At 34.3% G+C, this 17,640-nt stretch overlaps 1 protein-coding gene across 1 annotated transcript; it reads left to right on the top strand.

Moving 5' to 3' along the window:
• The first annotated feature begins 968 nt into the window (after window positions 1-968).
• On the top strand, window positions 969-10,026 carry LOC111053454 (probable ribosome production factor 1). The gene is made up of 4 exons (XM_022340352.2): window positions 969-1,198; window positions 2,341-2,802; window positions 7,275-7,456; window positions 9,798-10,026. The coding sequence occupies exons 1-4, from the start codon at window positions 1,085-1,087 to the stop codon at window positions 9,970-9,972; spliced, it is 933 nt and encodes a 310-aa protein (XP_022196044.1). The 5' UTR covers window positions 969-1,084; the 3' UTR covers window positions 9,973-10,026.
• The last annotated feature ends 7,614 nt before the right edge of the window (window positions 10,027-17,640 follow it).

The following is a 17,640-nucleotide window of genomic DNA, read 5'->3' as shown; positions in this document are numbered from 1 at the left end:
TAACTGTAGGAAAAATTTAATGTGAAATACGTGCACAAAGTTCCTCTGCTGCACTCAACAAACCATTCCTCAGTAAACGTTTCTTTTGGTGCAGCAAACTGTTACTTTGTGCACTAGTTGCACAAATAACTATTTCAATGTAACAAACTTTTCCAAAACATGTAGGTACGTTTTTCCTGATAATTAGTAGGCCTATTGATATTTCCATTCAAATTAATTATAAGAACGTATTGTATGGGCCAAGCCATTTGAATCGACCGCGCTCACCCACAGCCATCTAGCGTGCCACTGCCATCAGCCGCTCTAAGATCGCTTAGTTCTATATGTAGTTGGCACTGTTCTCCCTGTTTTCCCCCGCCTTTTTGCTCACCAGTTCTCTTCCGATTTGTAACTGCTTGAGGAAGCTTGGTGCCCTGACGCTTCACGGTTGTTTCTCTTTTTAAAGAAGTCATAAATGTATTACCGCTTTGCTTGTTTGAATTTAAACTACTACCGCGACTAGTTAGAAAAAGTTATTGCTAGAGTACTCCGCTAAATATCTAGATTTGGATCTTCTTTGTGTAATCTCTTCGCCACGACATGGGCCCATGTATTCATCATTGCCAGTGCAAGTGAATCCTGATTATCTGACCGTGCTACCGCCTACCAGAACGAGGAGACCGCTCTTACAGTCCACTGTGAACCCGCCATACCCAAACGAGACGCCTTTAAAGGTAACAATTTTATTTTCTGAGCTACTAAGTAACGTGTTTAGAAGTCCACCTCATTGGCTCTAACACGTATTTATTGAATAAAGTCGTCTTCCGTTTGATAATAAAATTAATAAATAATGGTGTTCAAAAAAGTAAGCGGTAAAAATTTTAAAATCTGCCGCCAGATATCGATATCAATATCAGTTGATAATATATCGATATTAGTGTCGATAGTCGAGCTTCATTTGTCGAGATCGAGTGTCAAGTCAGATGATCGATAGTTTCTTTTTCTGTCGATTGTGTTTACGTCTCCTTTGGTCCTTTCCTTTACCTCGTGGAACACTGTTGATGTTGATTAGTTTTCTTTACTTATTGAATTTTTAAAATAAGAAATGGGTAAATTAAGAACTCCTGAGGATTTGAAGAAAATCAACTGTCCAAACCATATCAAGACAAAAGCGATTCGACAAAGTATAAATTCCAAGGATAGACATACCAAGAAAAAGGTGAGTTCCTACATTTGTAGGTTGTAAAATATCAAAGTTTTTGAATCATTTACCTTTATAATCATTGAAACGTAAAACTTTTTTACAAAATAATATTGCAATAATTCCTTTGCAACAAGTGAATGATTATTGGATGTAATGTGAAAGTAATAACATACTTACACTTTACTGTAAATCTCTAACCATAACCTCACTGTACCATACAATATTTTAATCGTATTATTTTAAATGCTATAAAACCAAAAATGTTATCTATATTCAATGTTTATGCGTTATAATTATTTATCATCAATGCTAAGACTTGAAGCCTATTATATTTTTATTTATTCAACTTCAAACGGTAGCCTATAACACAAATTTTACAAAAAAAAATAACAAAAGAATAGATTACGTTACTAGCAAAAATATATATATAAACAAAATACAATATTTGAATGTCATTTAATGTGAATAATGTAAGCAAAACTCTATGAGAAAGCTCAGTCAACAGTGCATATAGATCAAATTGAAAAAAACATGAAAGATTATCAATGGATTATTAACGATAATTGATCATGTCAGATTTTTTAAAATGTTCGTTGCCGTTTTGCATATTAGGCTACTGCAAGACATTTCACGACGTCATTGTTAATTTTTTTTCAATCTATTAAATTATATATGTAGGCTATCTCAATTATGTTGGAAGTGAGCTCAACTTATTAGACTGATTGCCCTACTATAGGTAGTACCTTACAATAAACACTTAGGTTAGGATGGGTTCAAAGATTTTGTAGCTGTAAGTTAAATCTCATTTTGTATTGAATTCTAAGACTCTTGCTTCATTTCTCCAAATAATAAACTTCACTCACATTCAATCTTTATTGTAAATTATATGAAAGACCACATTTAGCAACAAAAATGAAACAAATATTCAGTATTTTAGATGTGTTCATCGACCCATGTTTAGCCCATGTTTTACATAAATATAATATAATTTGATGATAGTTGAACATTTTTTGGGTCTGGAATTTTCTAATTTAATGAAATATTTGTTGTTTATCAATGTGATTTCCTACTTTGTAGGATTCTGATCATTTCATTACCTTTGACTAAGAACTTAGTTCATCTTAATAATAATCTGTTCTCATTTTTCTGATCCACAGCTGAAAAAGAAAGAACGTCTGAAAAGAAGAAAGGCAGGAGAAGCTCCAGGAATACCAAGAACTCTTGAAAATACTAGAGAAAAAGATGAAACTGTTTTGGATACTGCCGAAACCGAACGTGTTGAAGAAGTGGAACAAGATGTGGCTACCGATGAGTTCCAGAACTATTTTGAAAAGAGCTACGAACCGAAAGTTCTCATCACTTTCTCGGACAATCCCTTGAAGAAGACCAGAGTCTTCGGGATAGAACTGAGCAGAATCATACCAAACTCGTTGGTGAGGTACAGAAATCGTGCCAGTGTGAAAAAGATGATCGAATCTGCGAAACGTAGGAATTTCTCTGATATCGTTATTGTCAATGAGAACATGAGGCAGCCGAATGGACTTCTGCTGATTCACCTGCCTGACGGTCCGACGGCTCATTTTCGACTCAGCAATGTTAAAATAACCACCGAGCTGAAGGTAAGATTCAACTTTGCTATTGAGAATTTTATATTATCATGATATCAGCTACGGTAATCTAGCTCATTCCTGTATAAGAGTAGAAGCTCATCAGAAGGTCGAAACAACAGGGTATTCGCACTCAAGCCCTCTGATCATCTGATGTACTTCAACTATGATGAAAACTGAATTAAAAATCAGGTGATATCATAAATTATGAATGACAATAATTGAGTATTCTATACAGGGTGTTTACCAACTCCCTACCAATACTCTAGGGCATTGTTCCTGGGTAACAAACATATCTAACCATCATATTTAAATATTATATTTTAATTGTCCGGAAGTCTTCAGTTACTCAAACAGCGAGTGAGTGCCATTTCGCTTTTATATATATAGACGAGCCTGACGGCTAGTAATATAATATTCTCAGGATTGAAGTAGCAGTGCCCAATCAATTTTTCCGCGATAAATGCATTTAAATCTTCAACTTGGTGCCAACCTAACAAAGTCAACTCAACTTAATGCCAACCTGACAAAATTATTAATTTAGTTGCCAGTTAACAACTGTTTCGAAGAGGTACTCTATCTAGATTATAGTTCTATATTAACATATGATATGGAAATTTCAATTATAATTAAGAGATTGTGAGAAGAAGAATATACATGCTAAAATACGAACTTTAAACCCTTAAAAACAACCCTTAGAGTTGAAATATTGCCAAAAGATTTCTTAGTGCGCCTCTAAAGGGCCAACTGAACATACCTACCAAATTTGAACGTTTTTGGTCCGGTAGATTTTTAGTTATGCGAGTGAGTGAGTGAGTGAGTGAGTGAGTGAGTCAGTCAGTCAGTGAGTGAGTGCCATTTCGCTTTTATATATATAGATATAAGCAAAATACAATATTTGAATGTCATTTAATGTGAATAATTAATGTAAGCAAAAATATATAAGAAAACTCAGTAAACAGTGCATTTAGACCAGATTGAAAAAAAAACATGAAAGATTAGCAATGGATTATTAACGTTATGAATCATGTCAGATTTTTTAAATTTTCGTAGTCGTTTTGCACATTAGGCTACTGCAAGACATTTCACGACGTCATTGTTATTTTTTTCAATCTATTAAATTATAGGTATTCATCTCAATTATGTTGGAAGTGAGCTCAACTTATTAAGACTGATTGCTCTACTATAGGTAGTACCGTACAATAAACACTTAGGTTAGGATGGGTTCAAAGATATTGTAGCTGTAAGTTAAATCTAATTTTGTATTGAATTCTACGACTATTGCTTTATTTCTCCAACTAGTAACCTTCACTTACATTGAATTTTTATTGTAAATTATATGAAAGAACGCATTTAGCAACAAAAATTAACCAAATATTTAGTATTTTAGTTGTGTTCATCGATCCATGTTTAAAACATAAATGAATATAATATAATTCGATGATAGTTGAACATTTTATGGGTCTGGACTTTTTCTAATTTAATGAAATATTTGTTGTTTATCAATGTGATTTCCTACTTTGTAGGATTCTGATCATTTCATTAGGCTACCTTTGACTAAGAACTTAGTTCATCTTAATAATAATCTGTTCTCATTTTTCTGATCCACAGCTGAAAAAGAAAGAACGTCTGAAAAGAAGAAAGGCAGGAGAAGCTCCAGGAATACCAAGAACTCTTGAAAATACTAGAGAAAAAGATGAAACTGTTTTGGATACTGCCGAAACCGAACGTGTTGAAGAAGTGGAACAAGATGTGGCTACCGATGAGTTCCAGAACTATTTTGAAAAGAGCTACGAACCGAAAGTTCTCATCACTTTCTCGGACAATCCCTTGAAGAAGACCAGAGTTTTTGGGATAGAACTGAGCAGAATTATACCAAACTCGTTGGTGAGGTACAGAAATCGTGCCAGTGTGAAAAAGATGATCGAATCTGCGAAACGTAGAAATTTCTCTGATATCGTTATTGTCAATGAGAACATGAGGCAGCCGAATGGACTTCTGCTGATTCACCTGCCTGACGGTCCGACGGCTCATTTTCGACTCAGCAATGTTAAAATAACCACCGAGCTGAAGGTAAGATTCAACTTTGCTATTGAGAATTTTATATTATCATGATATCAGCTAGGCCTACGGTAATCTAGCTCATTCCTGTATAAGAGTAGAAGCTCGTCGGAAGGTCGAAACAACAGGGTATTCGCGCTCAAGCCCTCTGATCATCTGATGTACTTCAACTATGATGAAAACTGAATTAAAAATCAGGTGATATAATAAATTATGAATGACAATGATTGAGTATTCTATACAGGGTGTTAACGAACTCCCTACCAATACTCTAGGGCATTGTTCCTGGATAAGAAACATATCTAAATTGTCCGGAAGTCTTCAGTTACTCACACAGCGGCCATTTTGCTTTCTTCATTTACTTTTTTTCCTAAATTAGGCCTAAACATAGGAAATTGAAACTTTGCACAATCATTTATAAAATTATGATAATTTTTCAAATTCATTGAGCAAAATGGCAGCCATTTAAAATGTTGTTTTTAAATAACTCAGAAACCCATGGTTTCACAAAATATTTGCAAGAATAACTTTTTCTACTAAATTTAATTACCTATCGATTGGTACCTGATGTTTAATATTGGACTAATATTAACTGAGATATGACAGCTTTAGTGATAGTACACCGCTGGGGGTTAGTTGCAGTGCATGCAGCTAGACTCTGCCACTTCAATGCAACAATCTTCGTCTTCTTTGCATGTTTTGTAAGCTATTTTAGATTATTTCAAATAATAATTGATTAACATTAACAATAATAAATTAATGTTAGGTTACATAACCCTCTTGGTCTTAGCATAATTTTAGAATTACTGTAATATTTATTTCACTTGAGTAGAGAAAAATTAATTAAGTAAAGTTTTGTTAATAATATGCTTTTTATCCACATTTATACAGAAACTTCAATACATTATGAAAGATAATTAAAATACAAAGAAAAAAGAATACAATTAGCCTAACCGAGGTTGAAAAACATAGCCAAACTTCAAATAATTTGCTCGAAATGTCGTCCATCAGCTTGGATACATGCCCTGAAACGGGCTTTTTGAAGTTTGGCTATGTTTTACAACCTCTGTTAATTCTATTCTTTGTATTTTTCTTCCAGAATGTATTGAAGTTTTTGTATTAATGTAAATAGAAAGCATATTGTTAACAAAACTTTACTTAATTTTTCTCCACTCGAGTGAAATAAATCACAGTTATTCTAAACTTAGACCAAGACCAAGAGGGTTATGTAACATTAATTATTGTTTGAAGTAATCTTAAGTAGCTTACAAATGACAAGCAAAACAGGCGGAGACTGTTGCATTGTTGTGGCAGACTTAGCCGCATGCCTTGGCAAACACTGCAACTAACCCCCAGCGGTGTCCTATCACTAAAGCTGCCATATCTCAGTTAATATTGGTCCAATCTTAAAAAAAAGTTATTCTTGTAATTTTTTGTAAAACCAACGGTTTTGCCCTAGAGTTCGTAAACACCCTGAATAAACATTTGTAGGTACAATACTGTGGATCAATGATATTTTATTAAAGCATTTGAATTATTGAAATCATTTCAATAACCATATCACCAAATATGTGTTTCGTTTACCAATTCAAGTTTTCTTAACATTTCGCAATATAACTCAGTATTGTAATGAATAATTGTCCCAGCTCATTCATGAGAAGGATGATATTGTGATTAGAGAATTGTATTTCCAATTTTGTGAGTTTCCCAGACTATCAAAATTGATCATAACGAAAATGGCAATAATATTTATTTGTTGTTGATTACGATTGATAATGATCACCTATCTTAGATTTATCCAGATACAGAACAGTATGCAGTCACATTTTTTCAGCTTTTACATTCTAGAAACACATAGGTAAGTTCAGTTTGTCCTGAGATCAGTTGACGCACTTCAATTTCAAGATTTTTTATTTTTAAATTTGATCTAAAGAATCTTTCCTATTTCAAATGTGTGATATTCAAAGCTGGATTTCCACAGAGTCGACATCTGGTTGAGCGGAAGTATTCTTCCCATGAGCTCCAACGAGACTATTCATACTCGCCCGGTCGGACTGAGTGGTAATAGTCTCATTAAAAGAATATTTTCACTGAACCGGACGAGAATGTGGGAATCTGCCGTTTTCTCAAATATTGTAAAATGAGTGTAACCATTTCTGATATTACTTTTTGTTAGTAAAAAGAACGGCAAGCAGTCATATTTTTTCCAATGAATGAATTATTCACTTGCTGTGACAACGAGATCTTTCGGCAGAACCGCCATCTTCCTGAGGAAGCTAGTCGTTCTTTTTACTAGCAAAAAGTGATTTAATAATAAGCAGTTCGTGATGGAAAAAACATTTCTGATGAATTATCTTAATACTCCTCATCTCTTCTGTCTTTTTCTGCTTTTGCAACTAATAATTTGCATTTTCCTTTTACAGAAAAATCACAAAAATATAACAGAGCACAGACCTGAAGTGATAGTGAACAACTTCTCCACCAGACTGGGTCTGACTATTGGCCGAATGTTGAGCTCTGTCTTCCACTATGACCCTGAATTCAAAGGCCGCAGAGTAGTTACCTTCCACAATCAGAGAGACTACATATTCTTCCGGCATCACAGGTAACTTACCCTACATTATAATAAAAACATATAGGCTATTTTAATAAAATAGGTAGGCCTATCGTTGAATATGGTACATGACTAACCTTATAACTTACAGTAGTAAGAATGCATTAAAGACATTGATCAAGCTGTATGAAGTAAATGAATAGAATAATGTTAAACCTTATAACATATCAAACAGTAGTAGAGAATGATAGATCAAGCGAAGAATGCGTCTGATAAAGCTTTAAAAATTAAATTGTCTAGTTATTCAGTGGGAAGGCCCTATTACTCTATTACATTCTAGTTTATAGTTTTGTCTAGTCTAGTTTATAGTCTGGTCTATAACATTCTAGTTTATAGTACTTGCCTGAATAGATTTTAATTTATGTATTTTTATATTTATTCAATGTTTACCTATCTTAGATTTATCCAGATACAGAACAGTATGCAGTCACATTTTTTCAGCTTTTACATTCTAGAAACACATAGGTAAGTTCAGTTTGTCCTGAGATCAGTTGACGCACTTCAATTTCAAGAATTTTTATTTTTAAATTTGATCTAAAGAATCTTTCCTATTTCAAATGTGTGTTATTCAAAGCTGGATTTCCACAGAGTCGACATTTGGTTGAGCGGAAGTATTCTTCCAATGAGCTCCAACGAGACTATTCATACTCGCCCGGTCGGACTGAGTGGTAATAGTCTCATTAAAAGAATATTTCCACTGAACCGGACGAGAATGTGGGAATCTGCCGTTTTCTCAAATATTGTAAAATGAGTGTAACCATTTCTGATATTACTTTTTGTTAGTAAAAAGAACGGCAAGCAGTCATATTTTTCCAATGAATGAATTATTCACTTGCTGTGACGAGATCTTTCGGCAGAACCGCCATCTTCCTGAGGAAGCTAGTCGTTCTTTTTACTAGCAAAAAGTGATTTAATAATAAGCAGTTCGTGATGGAAAAAACATTTCTGATGAATTATCTTAATACTCCTCATCTCTTCTGTCTTTTTCTGCTTTTGCAACTAATAATTTGCATTTTCCTTTTACAGAAAAATCACAAAAATATAACAGAGCACAGACCTGAAGTGATAGTGAACAACTTCTCCACCAGACTGGGTCTGACTATTGGCCGAATGTTGAGCTCTGTCTTCCACTATGACCCTGAATTCAAAGGCCGCAGAGTAGTTACCTTCCACAATCAGAGAGACTACATATTCTTCCGGCATCACAGGTAACTTACCCTACATTATAATAAAAACATATAGGCTATTTTAATAAAATAGGTATCGTTGAATATGGTACATGACTAACCTTATAACTTACAGTAGTAAGAATGTATTAAAGACATTGATCAAGCTGTTAAACCTTATAACATATCAAACAGTAGTAGAGAATGATAGATCAAGCGAAGAATGCGTCTGATAAAGCTTTAAAAATTAAATTGTCTAGTTATTCAGTGGGAAGGCCCTATTACTCTATTACATTCTAGTTTATAGTTTTGTCTAGTCTAGTTTATAGTCTGGTCTATAACATTCTAGTTTATAGTACTTGCCTGAATAGATTTTAATTTATGTATTTTTATATTTATTCAATGTTTACTCTGTACTTGACAACTTATTGTCTCTTTTCTGTATAGGGCTACTTGTAATATAAATAGAAATAAAAATAAAAATCTCAGTACCCTTTTTTTGTATTATTAAAACATGTTTTGATAAGATAATTCAAAAAAGGATACTGGGATTTTTATTTCTATTTGACAACTTATGTTTGATCTCATTCATTTATATGAATCTATGGATCAAATAAATGAATTATCATTATTATTAAAGCAAAATGCATTGTAAATGCATTAAATAAAATGCTTGTGAATAAGTAGAATATTTCTGTGATAGTCATGATTGAAATGCATTACCTATTATTCTACAATCACATTATTACATTTGGGGATGATCTATGATCATTTTCATGACTTAAGAGTCCATCCATCATAAGGGCCAGGCCTTACGTAGTGGTTTTTGCACTGGCCAAAGATGACTCTTCTGTCGGTTCAATTTAATTACATTGCCTGAGCCGACTCTTCAAATGTCTCGTCCGACGCCAGTGCGAAAAAAGATGCAAAAACTGCCAAGTATAGTCTTACCCCAAGTTAAATAGCTACCAAAAACCAACATTTTCCATAGTCCAGACAACGAAAGATTATAGTGGGAAATTTCTGGAACATAATTCTTCTAATTTTTTGCTATTATTGACTATAATTTTTCAACTATTAATGAACAAATTAAAATTCCGTGATGATTATGAACGTATAGAGAATCAAACTCCTTGTCGATATCATGAATATTTTCCTGCTTTCAGGTACGAGTTCAAAGATAATGCCAAGCCCAGACTGAAAGAGCTCGGACCCAGATTCACACTGAGGCTGCAATCTCTGCAGAAAGGCACATTCGACAGCAAATGCGGTGAATACGAATGGATTCAGACCAGCAGGAGGCATGAAATCGAAACCAGCAGGAGACGATTTTTCCTATAACTACAGTATGTTATTTGTTTCATTTTAAAGTTCAATAAATCTTCTAAAAGCCAAGATTTTTGTATTTTCTGAAAGTTACTGAATCGATTTTAATTTATACAATTCACAATGTTGGATGAGCATTTAATACAAAATTATCAACAAACAGCTTTGGTAAAAAGACACTTTTGATTAGTATACCAACTGTTAACTTGATCGATGTGTGTTTAAATGTAAGATATTTTCGAACACATTTATTCTCCAAACTCAATCATTATTCTATCTATGCATTCAGTCCAGACGCTATAGATCTATGCTTTTGATCAGTCCGTCTCCTAATAATACGTGTTATCATTTCATTCTGATGTGTCGGCTTCATAGTATACAACATTTTAAAAATAATATAGTCTTATTCTTACAATGCCATGCGTATCAGGCATAGAAAAGAAAATACAATCTAGGAAAATATGAGCGATACTTTGGCGATTCTCAAATATCTGCAAACACTTATGGCTTCGACTTTTTATTAATTATCTCGTAATCTTGTTTCATATTATTATTATTTGTTATATTTTCATTACATGTTATAAATGATCGTTATATCGATGGATAGAGACTCAGAATACGAACAGAATGGTCAGGGTGAGATGTAGATTGCAGCTCGCGATCAACATTCTATATCTATATTTATGTATCTTTGTTAATGACTCCAGATCTTTTTATCATTGCCAACTGTTCAGTGACATCGATCGAAATCGAAATCTACACCGCGACATAAGCCAATCACACACATCGATTTTTGGACGTTCGATTTTTTGCAATTCTTATGAATTCTACTAGATTAAACGGAACGTGACTCACATCATCTGTTTAATCTAATAGAATTTACAGCAAAAAATCGTACGTCCAAAATTCGTACGTCTAAAAATCGATGTGTGTAACTAACTGGCTTTACTCGTTCTGTTCGCACCTTAAGACGGCTCTCGTTGCAGTATGTTAACAGCAATCGACTCGACGAAACTACAGTAATTATATTTTTGTCATAGTCATTCAATTTCAGCTGCTTTCCATGCATGAAATCAAGCCGGTAAACAGCTGATTGTAGAACAAATAAACATATGATTCTCATTACATCATACTGCACTGTAATGAAATCATATGTTTTCCTCCACCTACTATCAAAAGTCTCATTTTACACCCTGGAATCGAATACTAAAGTACTACTTTTCCTCCCATGGGACTAAAAATAATTCCCAGCGGGAAAAGTGATCACTTTTACTCCCAAGGGAGTAAAAATAAACCCATAAGATTAACATGGGAAGAAGTCCGACAACGCCGCGATTGAAGAATGAGGAATGTGGCAACACTGTCGTGGTCGGTAGAGGAAAAGTAAAAGAGCTCTATTTCGATCTTTGGAATATTTTAGCTCTAGGAAATAAGTAGCTCTATTTCGATTGTTAGGTTATGTTCAACCGTTGGTGGATATGAAAAAGTACACACCTCTAATGACGTTAGAGGTGTGTACTTTTTCATATCCACCAACGGTTGAACATAACCTAACAATCGAAATAGAGCTGAAATAGTGTGAAAGCGTGAAGATGTAGTAAAATTATTCATTGTTATAGGTATTGGTGTAGGTGGAGGAAAAATGTTGTGTGCATCACGGGACTAAAGTACTTATTCTCCCTCAGGGAAATTGTCGCCCTCGGCTACGCCATCGGGCGACAACAGTTTCCCTCAGGGAGAAAAAGTTGCACTTTAGTCCCTAGATGCACAAATAACTATTTCTTTACAGTCGAGTATGTTTCCTAGTTCCGAAATAGGAACAGCAAAACTACTACAAAAAACCGCCTTATAGCGCTCCAGGGTGAAGTTTAGAAATTCCTAATTCGGAATTTGTAAAGTAGGTTATGTTAATATAACGCATGTAGTAATGTGAGCACAAGCAGGTAATGTTTTCTATTTCTCAATTATTCTTCTTCAAATTATTATGACAAAAAAAAGTGTATGTTACTTGGGCGTGAATGTATTTTGCAGTGCTCCAATGAAACTCTAGTCTCGGCTAACGCCTCGACTAGAAACATTCTCGCCTGCAAAAGGCCCCTTCCCAGCCTTGTTACGTAAGATACTATACCCACAGTATGCCCATTGAATTTTTCCCCCGCCGCCGCCACCATTAAAATTCCAAAATATTTGAATTTTACAATGGAGCTTATAAGGGATTATAACTCAAGTAAAATCGCTTGCTTTTACTTATTAAAGCATATTTTTGTGATTATTAACTTTGATGTAATTTCTTTTGTGTTTTTCCCATATTCCCAATATTTGGAACTTGACATAGTAAATCGTAGAAAATAGCGAGTAAAAATGAAAGGAAGATAACCTAACCTGAAAAAATCTCCAAAAAACTTTTGAAATGTGTCATGATATTGTATTAAATTTTGTTCCATTGACAAAAAATGATGAAGCTCTAATATATATTTGTAGAAATATGATGGAATTCTCATAAACTGTGTGATGGATATAAACTGTGGAAGAGCCAATTGCTCTAGCCATAGTACTACTTGATGAATTTAATAAACATGTAAGCAATTGGGAAAGAAAACACAAAACCCATAACCATTATTATTCATATTTAGTGATATTTCAAATCTTAACCACTGCTCGTGGTAATGCAACTCGAAATTCATATATCAATAGCTATTGACCAATTGCACATATTATGGGTAGGGTACTCAGTACTGAAGATAATCAATCAGAGAAGTCAAGACGATCCACTTTTCAAAAAACTTACATAATGATTACTTCAAAGATATTTAATCATACACTTAATCACAGTTATTTCATAAAATGTTACATTCAATTGAGTCTTGAAAAAATATTTTGAAATTGGATTATTTGAAGTTATATCCAATAAATTGGATGAGAAAATACGAAAAAAGTTAAATTCACCCGTCTGCATATTCATCTAGATCACTGCTTCCCATTAAGTTGTCCGCGAAGCTCTAGAAGTCGTCTGCGAGGAGTCCGAGGGAAGGAAAATTGATGTTTCAAGCTTTATTAGTGTTTTTAAAATTATCTTTACTGTCTATATTAAAGTATAATAAATTTCCCTTCGAAAATGATATACTAAACTCATCTTAAGATCAAAATATGTTTTCAATCGCTAAGAGAAGTGATAAGTTCCAAATTTCTAATGCTATAGATAAGACTTGAAAGTTTTTTTGGAATCTTAATGGCGGTTTTATGCCATGTGACCGAGCTCAATCAGAAGAGTGACAGTCAATGGCCATACTGTGGGTAATAAAGCCCGTACTTAAAACGAAACCTAATTAAGTGAGAGAGAAAATAAGAAAGCAATCCTTCCATTTTTTCAGAATAAGGTGTGGTCATAATAAACTCATCAATTTCAACACAACACACATTTTATTCTATTGGTTCTAATAAAACTATCAACACGAACCTCTCAACAATTTCATAGTATCACTGGCATTTGAAATACAGTAATTCGAATTTCTAGTCCGATGCTACCCTCATGGTAACTTTATATTCACTGTGAAATCAATTCTCATTCGACGATCCACTTTTCAAAAAACTTACATAATGGTTACTTCAAAAATATATTAAATTTTCAAAAACGCTAATCTATAAATATTCATGTATACACATATCATTTTATAAAATGTCTTATAAAAAAATGCCATTCAACATTTGTTAGAAATAATATATCATTTTACAAATCAGAAAAAGCAAGTTCAATCTAAGATGGAAAATTTTTATCTATGGTAGGCCTATTCTATGATGTATTGACAAACAAGATGGATCAGATCGGGCAACATGATATGGTACTGGTGCTGGGAGATTTGAATGCTCAGGTGGGTAGAGAGAGTGCAGTGAGGACTGTGGCAGGAAACTTTTCACTTCATGATGAATCGAATAATAATGGCTTCCTACTTGCACAGTTTGCTGAGAGCAACAGGTTGGTTATTAAAAGCACCAGTTTCCCACATAAAAGAATTCATCTGGGCACGTGGAAAGTACCAGGGAGTGAAGTGGTAAACCAGATTGATCATGTGTTAGTATCTGCCAGGCATGCTTCAGGAGTTCTAGATGTGCGTACAATGAGAGGTCCAAATTGTGACTCTGACCACTTCTTGGTTAGAGCTGTGGTACGATTCAGGCTGGCCAATATACGCAAGGAAAGAGGAATAAGAAGATGCAAGTGGGATATTGATAAGTTGCAGGTAGATGATGAAAGGCAAATCTTTCAAAACAATTTGGAAGGGAAGTTTATGCAGAATAACATGGAAAGGGTGAATCTGGAGGTGCAATGGGAAAGGATACGGAATAGTTTAGACAGTGCTGCTCAAGAAACCATAGGAGTGAAGGTAGTGGAAAGAAATCAGGAGTGGTTTGATGACGAGTGTGAAGAAGCTTTAAGGGAGAGAGATGAAGCTAGGAAAAAAATGTTGCAAAGGAACACAAGAAATGCTAGAAATAACTACAATGAGCTAAGAAGGAGAGCAAAATCAATTATAAGATCCAAAAAGCGAGAAGCAATGAAACAAAAGGTACTAAACTTAGAAACATTGAGTAATACTAACCAGAGCAGAAAATTATACAGGGAAGTGAATTGGTTCAGGAAGGGGTTTCAGGCAAGATTGAATGGGTGTAAGGACAAAAATGGATGTGTTGTTAGTAATGAGATGGTTCTAGAGAGGTGGACTGAACATTTCGAAGGAGTGCTGAACGAGGGGGAAGAAGAACAACCAAGCCAGGTGTTTGAACCTCTTGTGAGAGAAGAGGGAGAAACTGCAGAACCCACCTTTGCTGAACTAGAGAAGGCAATAACAATCCTGAAAAATAACAAAGCTCCTGGTGAGGATGGCATACTAAGTGAGATGATCAAGAAAGGAGGGGATAGATTGAAGAAAGAGATCTTTGAGTTGATTTTAATGGTCTGGAGAGAGGAAAGAATGCCAGATGACTGGAAGACAAGTATAATCTGTCCAATTTTAAAAAAGGGAGATAAAATGATTTGTGATAATTATCGAGGCATTTCTCTGCTTAGCATTGTATACAAGTTGTTCACAAATATACTTCTGCAAAGGCTCATCCCATATGCTGAGGCGATATTGGGCGATTACCAGGGGGGTTTCAGGAAAGGCAGAAGCACAGTTGACCAGATTTTTACATTGAGGCAGGCAATGGAGAAGTGCATAGAGCATGACATAGTTCTACACTTGCTTTTTGTGGATTATAAAAGAGCATTTGATAGTCTTTGCAGAACGAAGTTACTTGAAGCCATGAACAATAACGGTTTGCCATCAAAACTAATTAAGCTGGTGTCGGCTACCCTGAACGAGACATACTCTAGGGTAAGGATTGTTCAATTTAGCTCTGCACGAGGCAGTAAAGGACATTGCACATGAAAGTACTGTTGTGAATAGATTGTGGCAGGTCTGTGGATACGCAGATGACTTGGTCATAATAGCAAGAACTGTGCCGGCCTTGAGAGAAGCTTTCACTCTACTGGTGAACAATAGTGTGCCAATGGGTTTGAAAATCAATGAGGCCAAGACAAAGTATTTAAGAGTGTCACCAGCCGTAGTTAGGGGAGCTACTAGAAATATGAAAATTGGACCCTACACATTTCAGCAGGTGGATGACTTTGTATACCTGGGAACGCTTGTGACAAGTAGTGGTAAGATCACAGCTGAGATACAAAATAGAATAATGGCAGGTAACAGGTCATTCTATGCAAGTATAAAGTTATTCAAGTCTCGACTACTATCAAGAGCTACAAAGGTGAAGTTGTATAAGGCATTAGTCAGGCCTGTAGTATGCTATGGCTCTGAGACTTGGGTACTTAATGCTGGTGACATGGAAAGGCTACGAATTTTTGAAAGAAAGGTGATAAGAAGGATCCTTGGCCCTGTGTGTGAAAATGGACACTGGAAACGGAGAAAAAATTGTGAAATTGAGCGTTTCTTGGGCAGTGAGGATATCGTCAGATTTATCAAGGCTGGCAGGATTAGATGGATAGGACATATGGTAAGGATGAATGATGAAAGAGTTGCAAAATGTATATGGAGGGAAAGGCTATACAATAGAAGAAGAAGAGGTAGGCCTAGGAGTAGATGGACGGATGATGTGGAGAATGATTTAAGGACGCTTGGAGTTCGTAACTGGAGAAGGCAGGCACAGGATCGGGAGAGATGGAGGGGCTATGTCTGGGAGGCCAAGGGTTGTAACGACCTGTAGCGCTGAGGAGTAAGTAAGTAAGTAAGGCCTATTGAAGCTTTGAAATAGGTACATTACATTTGATGCGTAGAGCGTAGTACTTCATTCACAACAAGACTGAAGAATATGTCGAATGAAAAATGTTTAAATTAAATAAATACTTTTTTTATTATAAAAAAAGCTTTGAGAAGGCATATTTGTATCTAAACATATCTCCGATAATGGAATCATTCTAGTTGAGAGATACTAATGAGAAATTAACCATCTAGTAAAGAAACATTTTCCAAAATAAACATGATTGTATTACTTTCTCCAAATCTTGGTCTTTCTATCAAGCAATATTTTTCTAGGTTTATTCCCTTCCAGAATCTTCCATCCACAAATAAATATACATAATGATTGTCTCTGTTTATCTGCTCCATAAATAGTGGCAAATTACGATGTATGTGAATACAATTATTATAATAGGATGAATTTAGATGCTGGAGTGCGTTTTTGCATAAAGATCAAAATATTAATTTATTCTATTGCGAATTCATTATTGCTCTTTATAAAATCTATGATAATAATTTTATTTCCATTTTAAGGCAGTGTCACAAATGCTAATATTTGTGCTAAACACTTATTCTATTTTAATGCCACTGAGGTTTCTAAAGATGGGATTCAACTATTACAGTGTATCACATTTTCACTAAATTTATTTTACAAAGTATTATAATCTATATTAATATTTACAAACGTACAATCAATATATTCACTATTACTTTCTGCCATTCAACAATATATTTATAATAAACTGATTTCATTTTGTGAACATAATTATTTTGAGAGCTCACATCCCTGTAAGAAAAAAAACGCAAAAGTTGAAAATTTCAAATTTCCTCAGCCAAAAAACACTGAATTGAATAACATCAGTGAAGATGAAAATATTACAACTTACTGAGTAAAATTTTTATTGTATAAAAAATAATAATTTCCAATTCCTTTCATCACATAACATTTTTTTTAAGTAACAATCTCATTCACATTCTTATGATAATTGTTCTTCATTATATTCATGAATATTTATCCATATAATTCTGTATTTTATATTATCAAATGATAAAGCAAAATAAATAACTCATGGCTCTTCTCTCAGACTTTAAAGGTGATTTAGAATCAACATCCTGAAGACTCTTGTCATTGTTTTAGAATTTCTCCAATACCAACAATTAAAAATATATTCTATCATTGGTTGCAAGTTATCCAACTATCTACATTCAGAGTTCATAAATTAATTCTATTCCAACTACTTGGTGCTGCATTTTAAATTAATGTATTCCGTTCGTTATGTTATATCTTAACAGAAATGCAGCTAGAGTAGCAGCACAACGAGAAGGCCTCTGACTGAAATCGTTCAAAATTTCAAACAGAGACCATCTCCTGATGCGGCTACTTTAACTCAAA

The sequence above is a fragment of the Nilaparvata lugens genome, chromosome 6 (assembly GCF_014356525.2).
Source record: "Nilaparvata lugens isolate BPH chromosome 6, ASM1435652v1, whole genome shotgun sequence".
Taxonomy (NCBI): domain Eukaryota; kingdom Metazoa; phylum Arthropoda; class Insecta; order Hemiptera; family Delphacidae; genus Nilaparvata; species Nilaparvata lugens.
The sequence above is the reverse complement of the archived record's forward strand: the minus strand, read 5'-3'. Positions and strand labels throughout refer to the sequence as shown.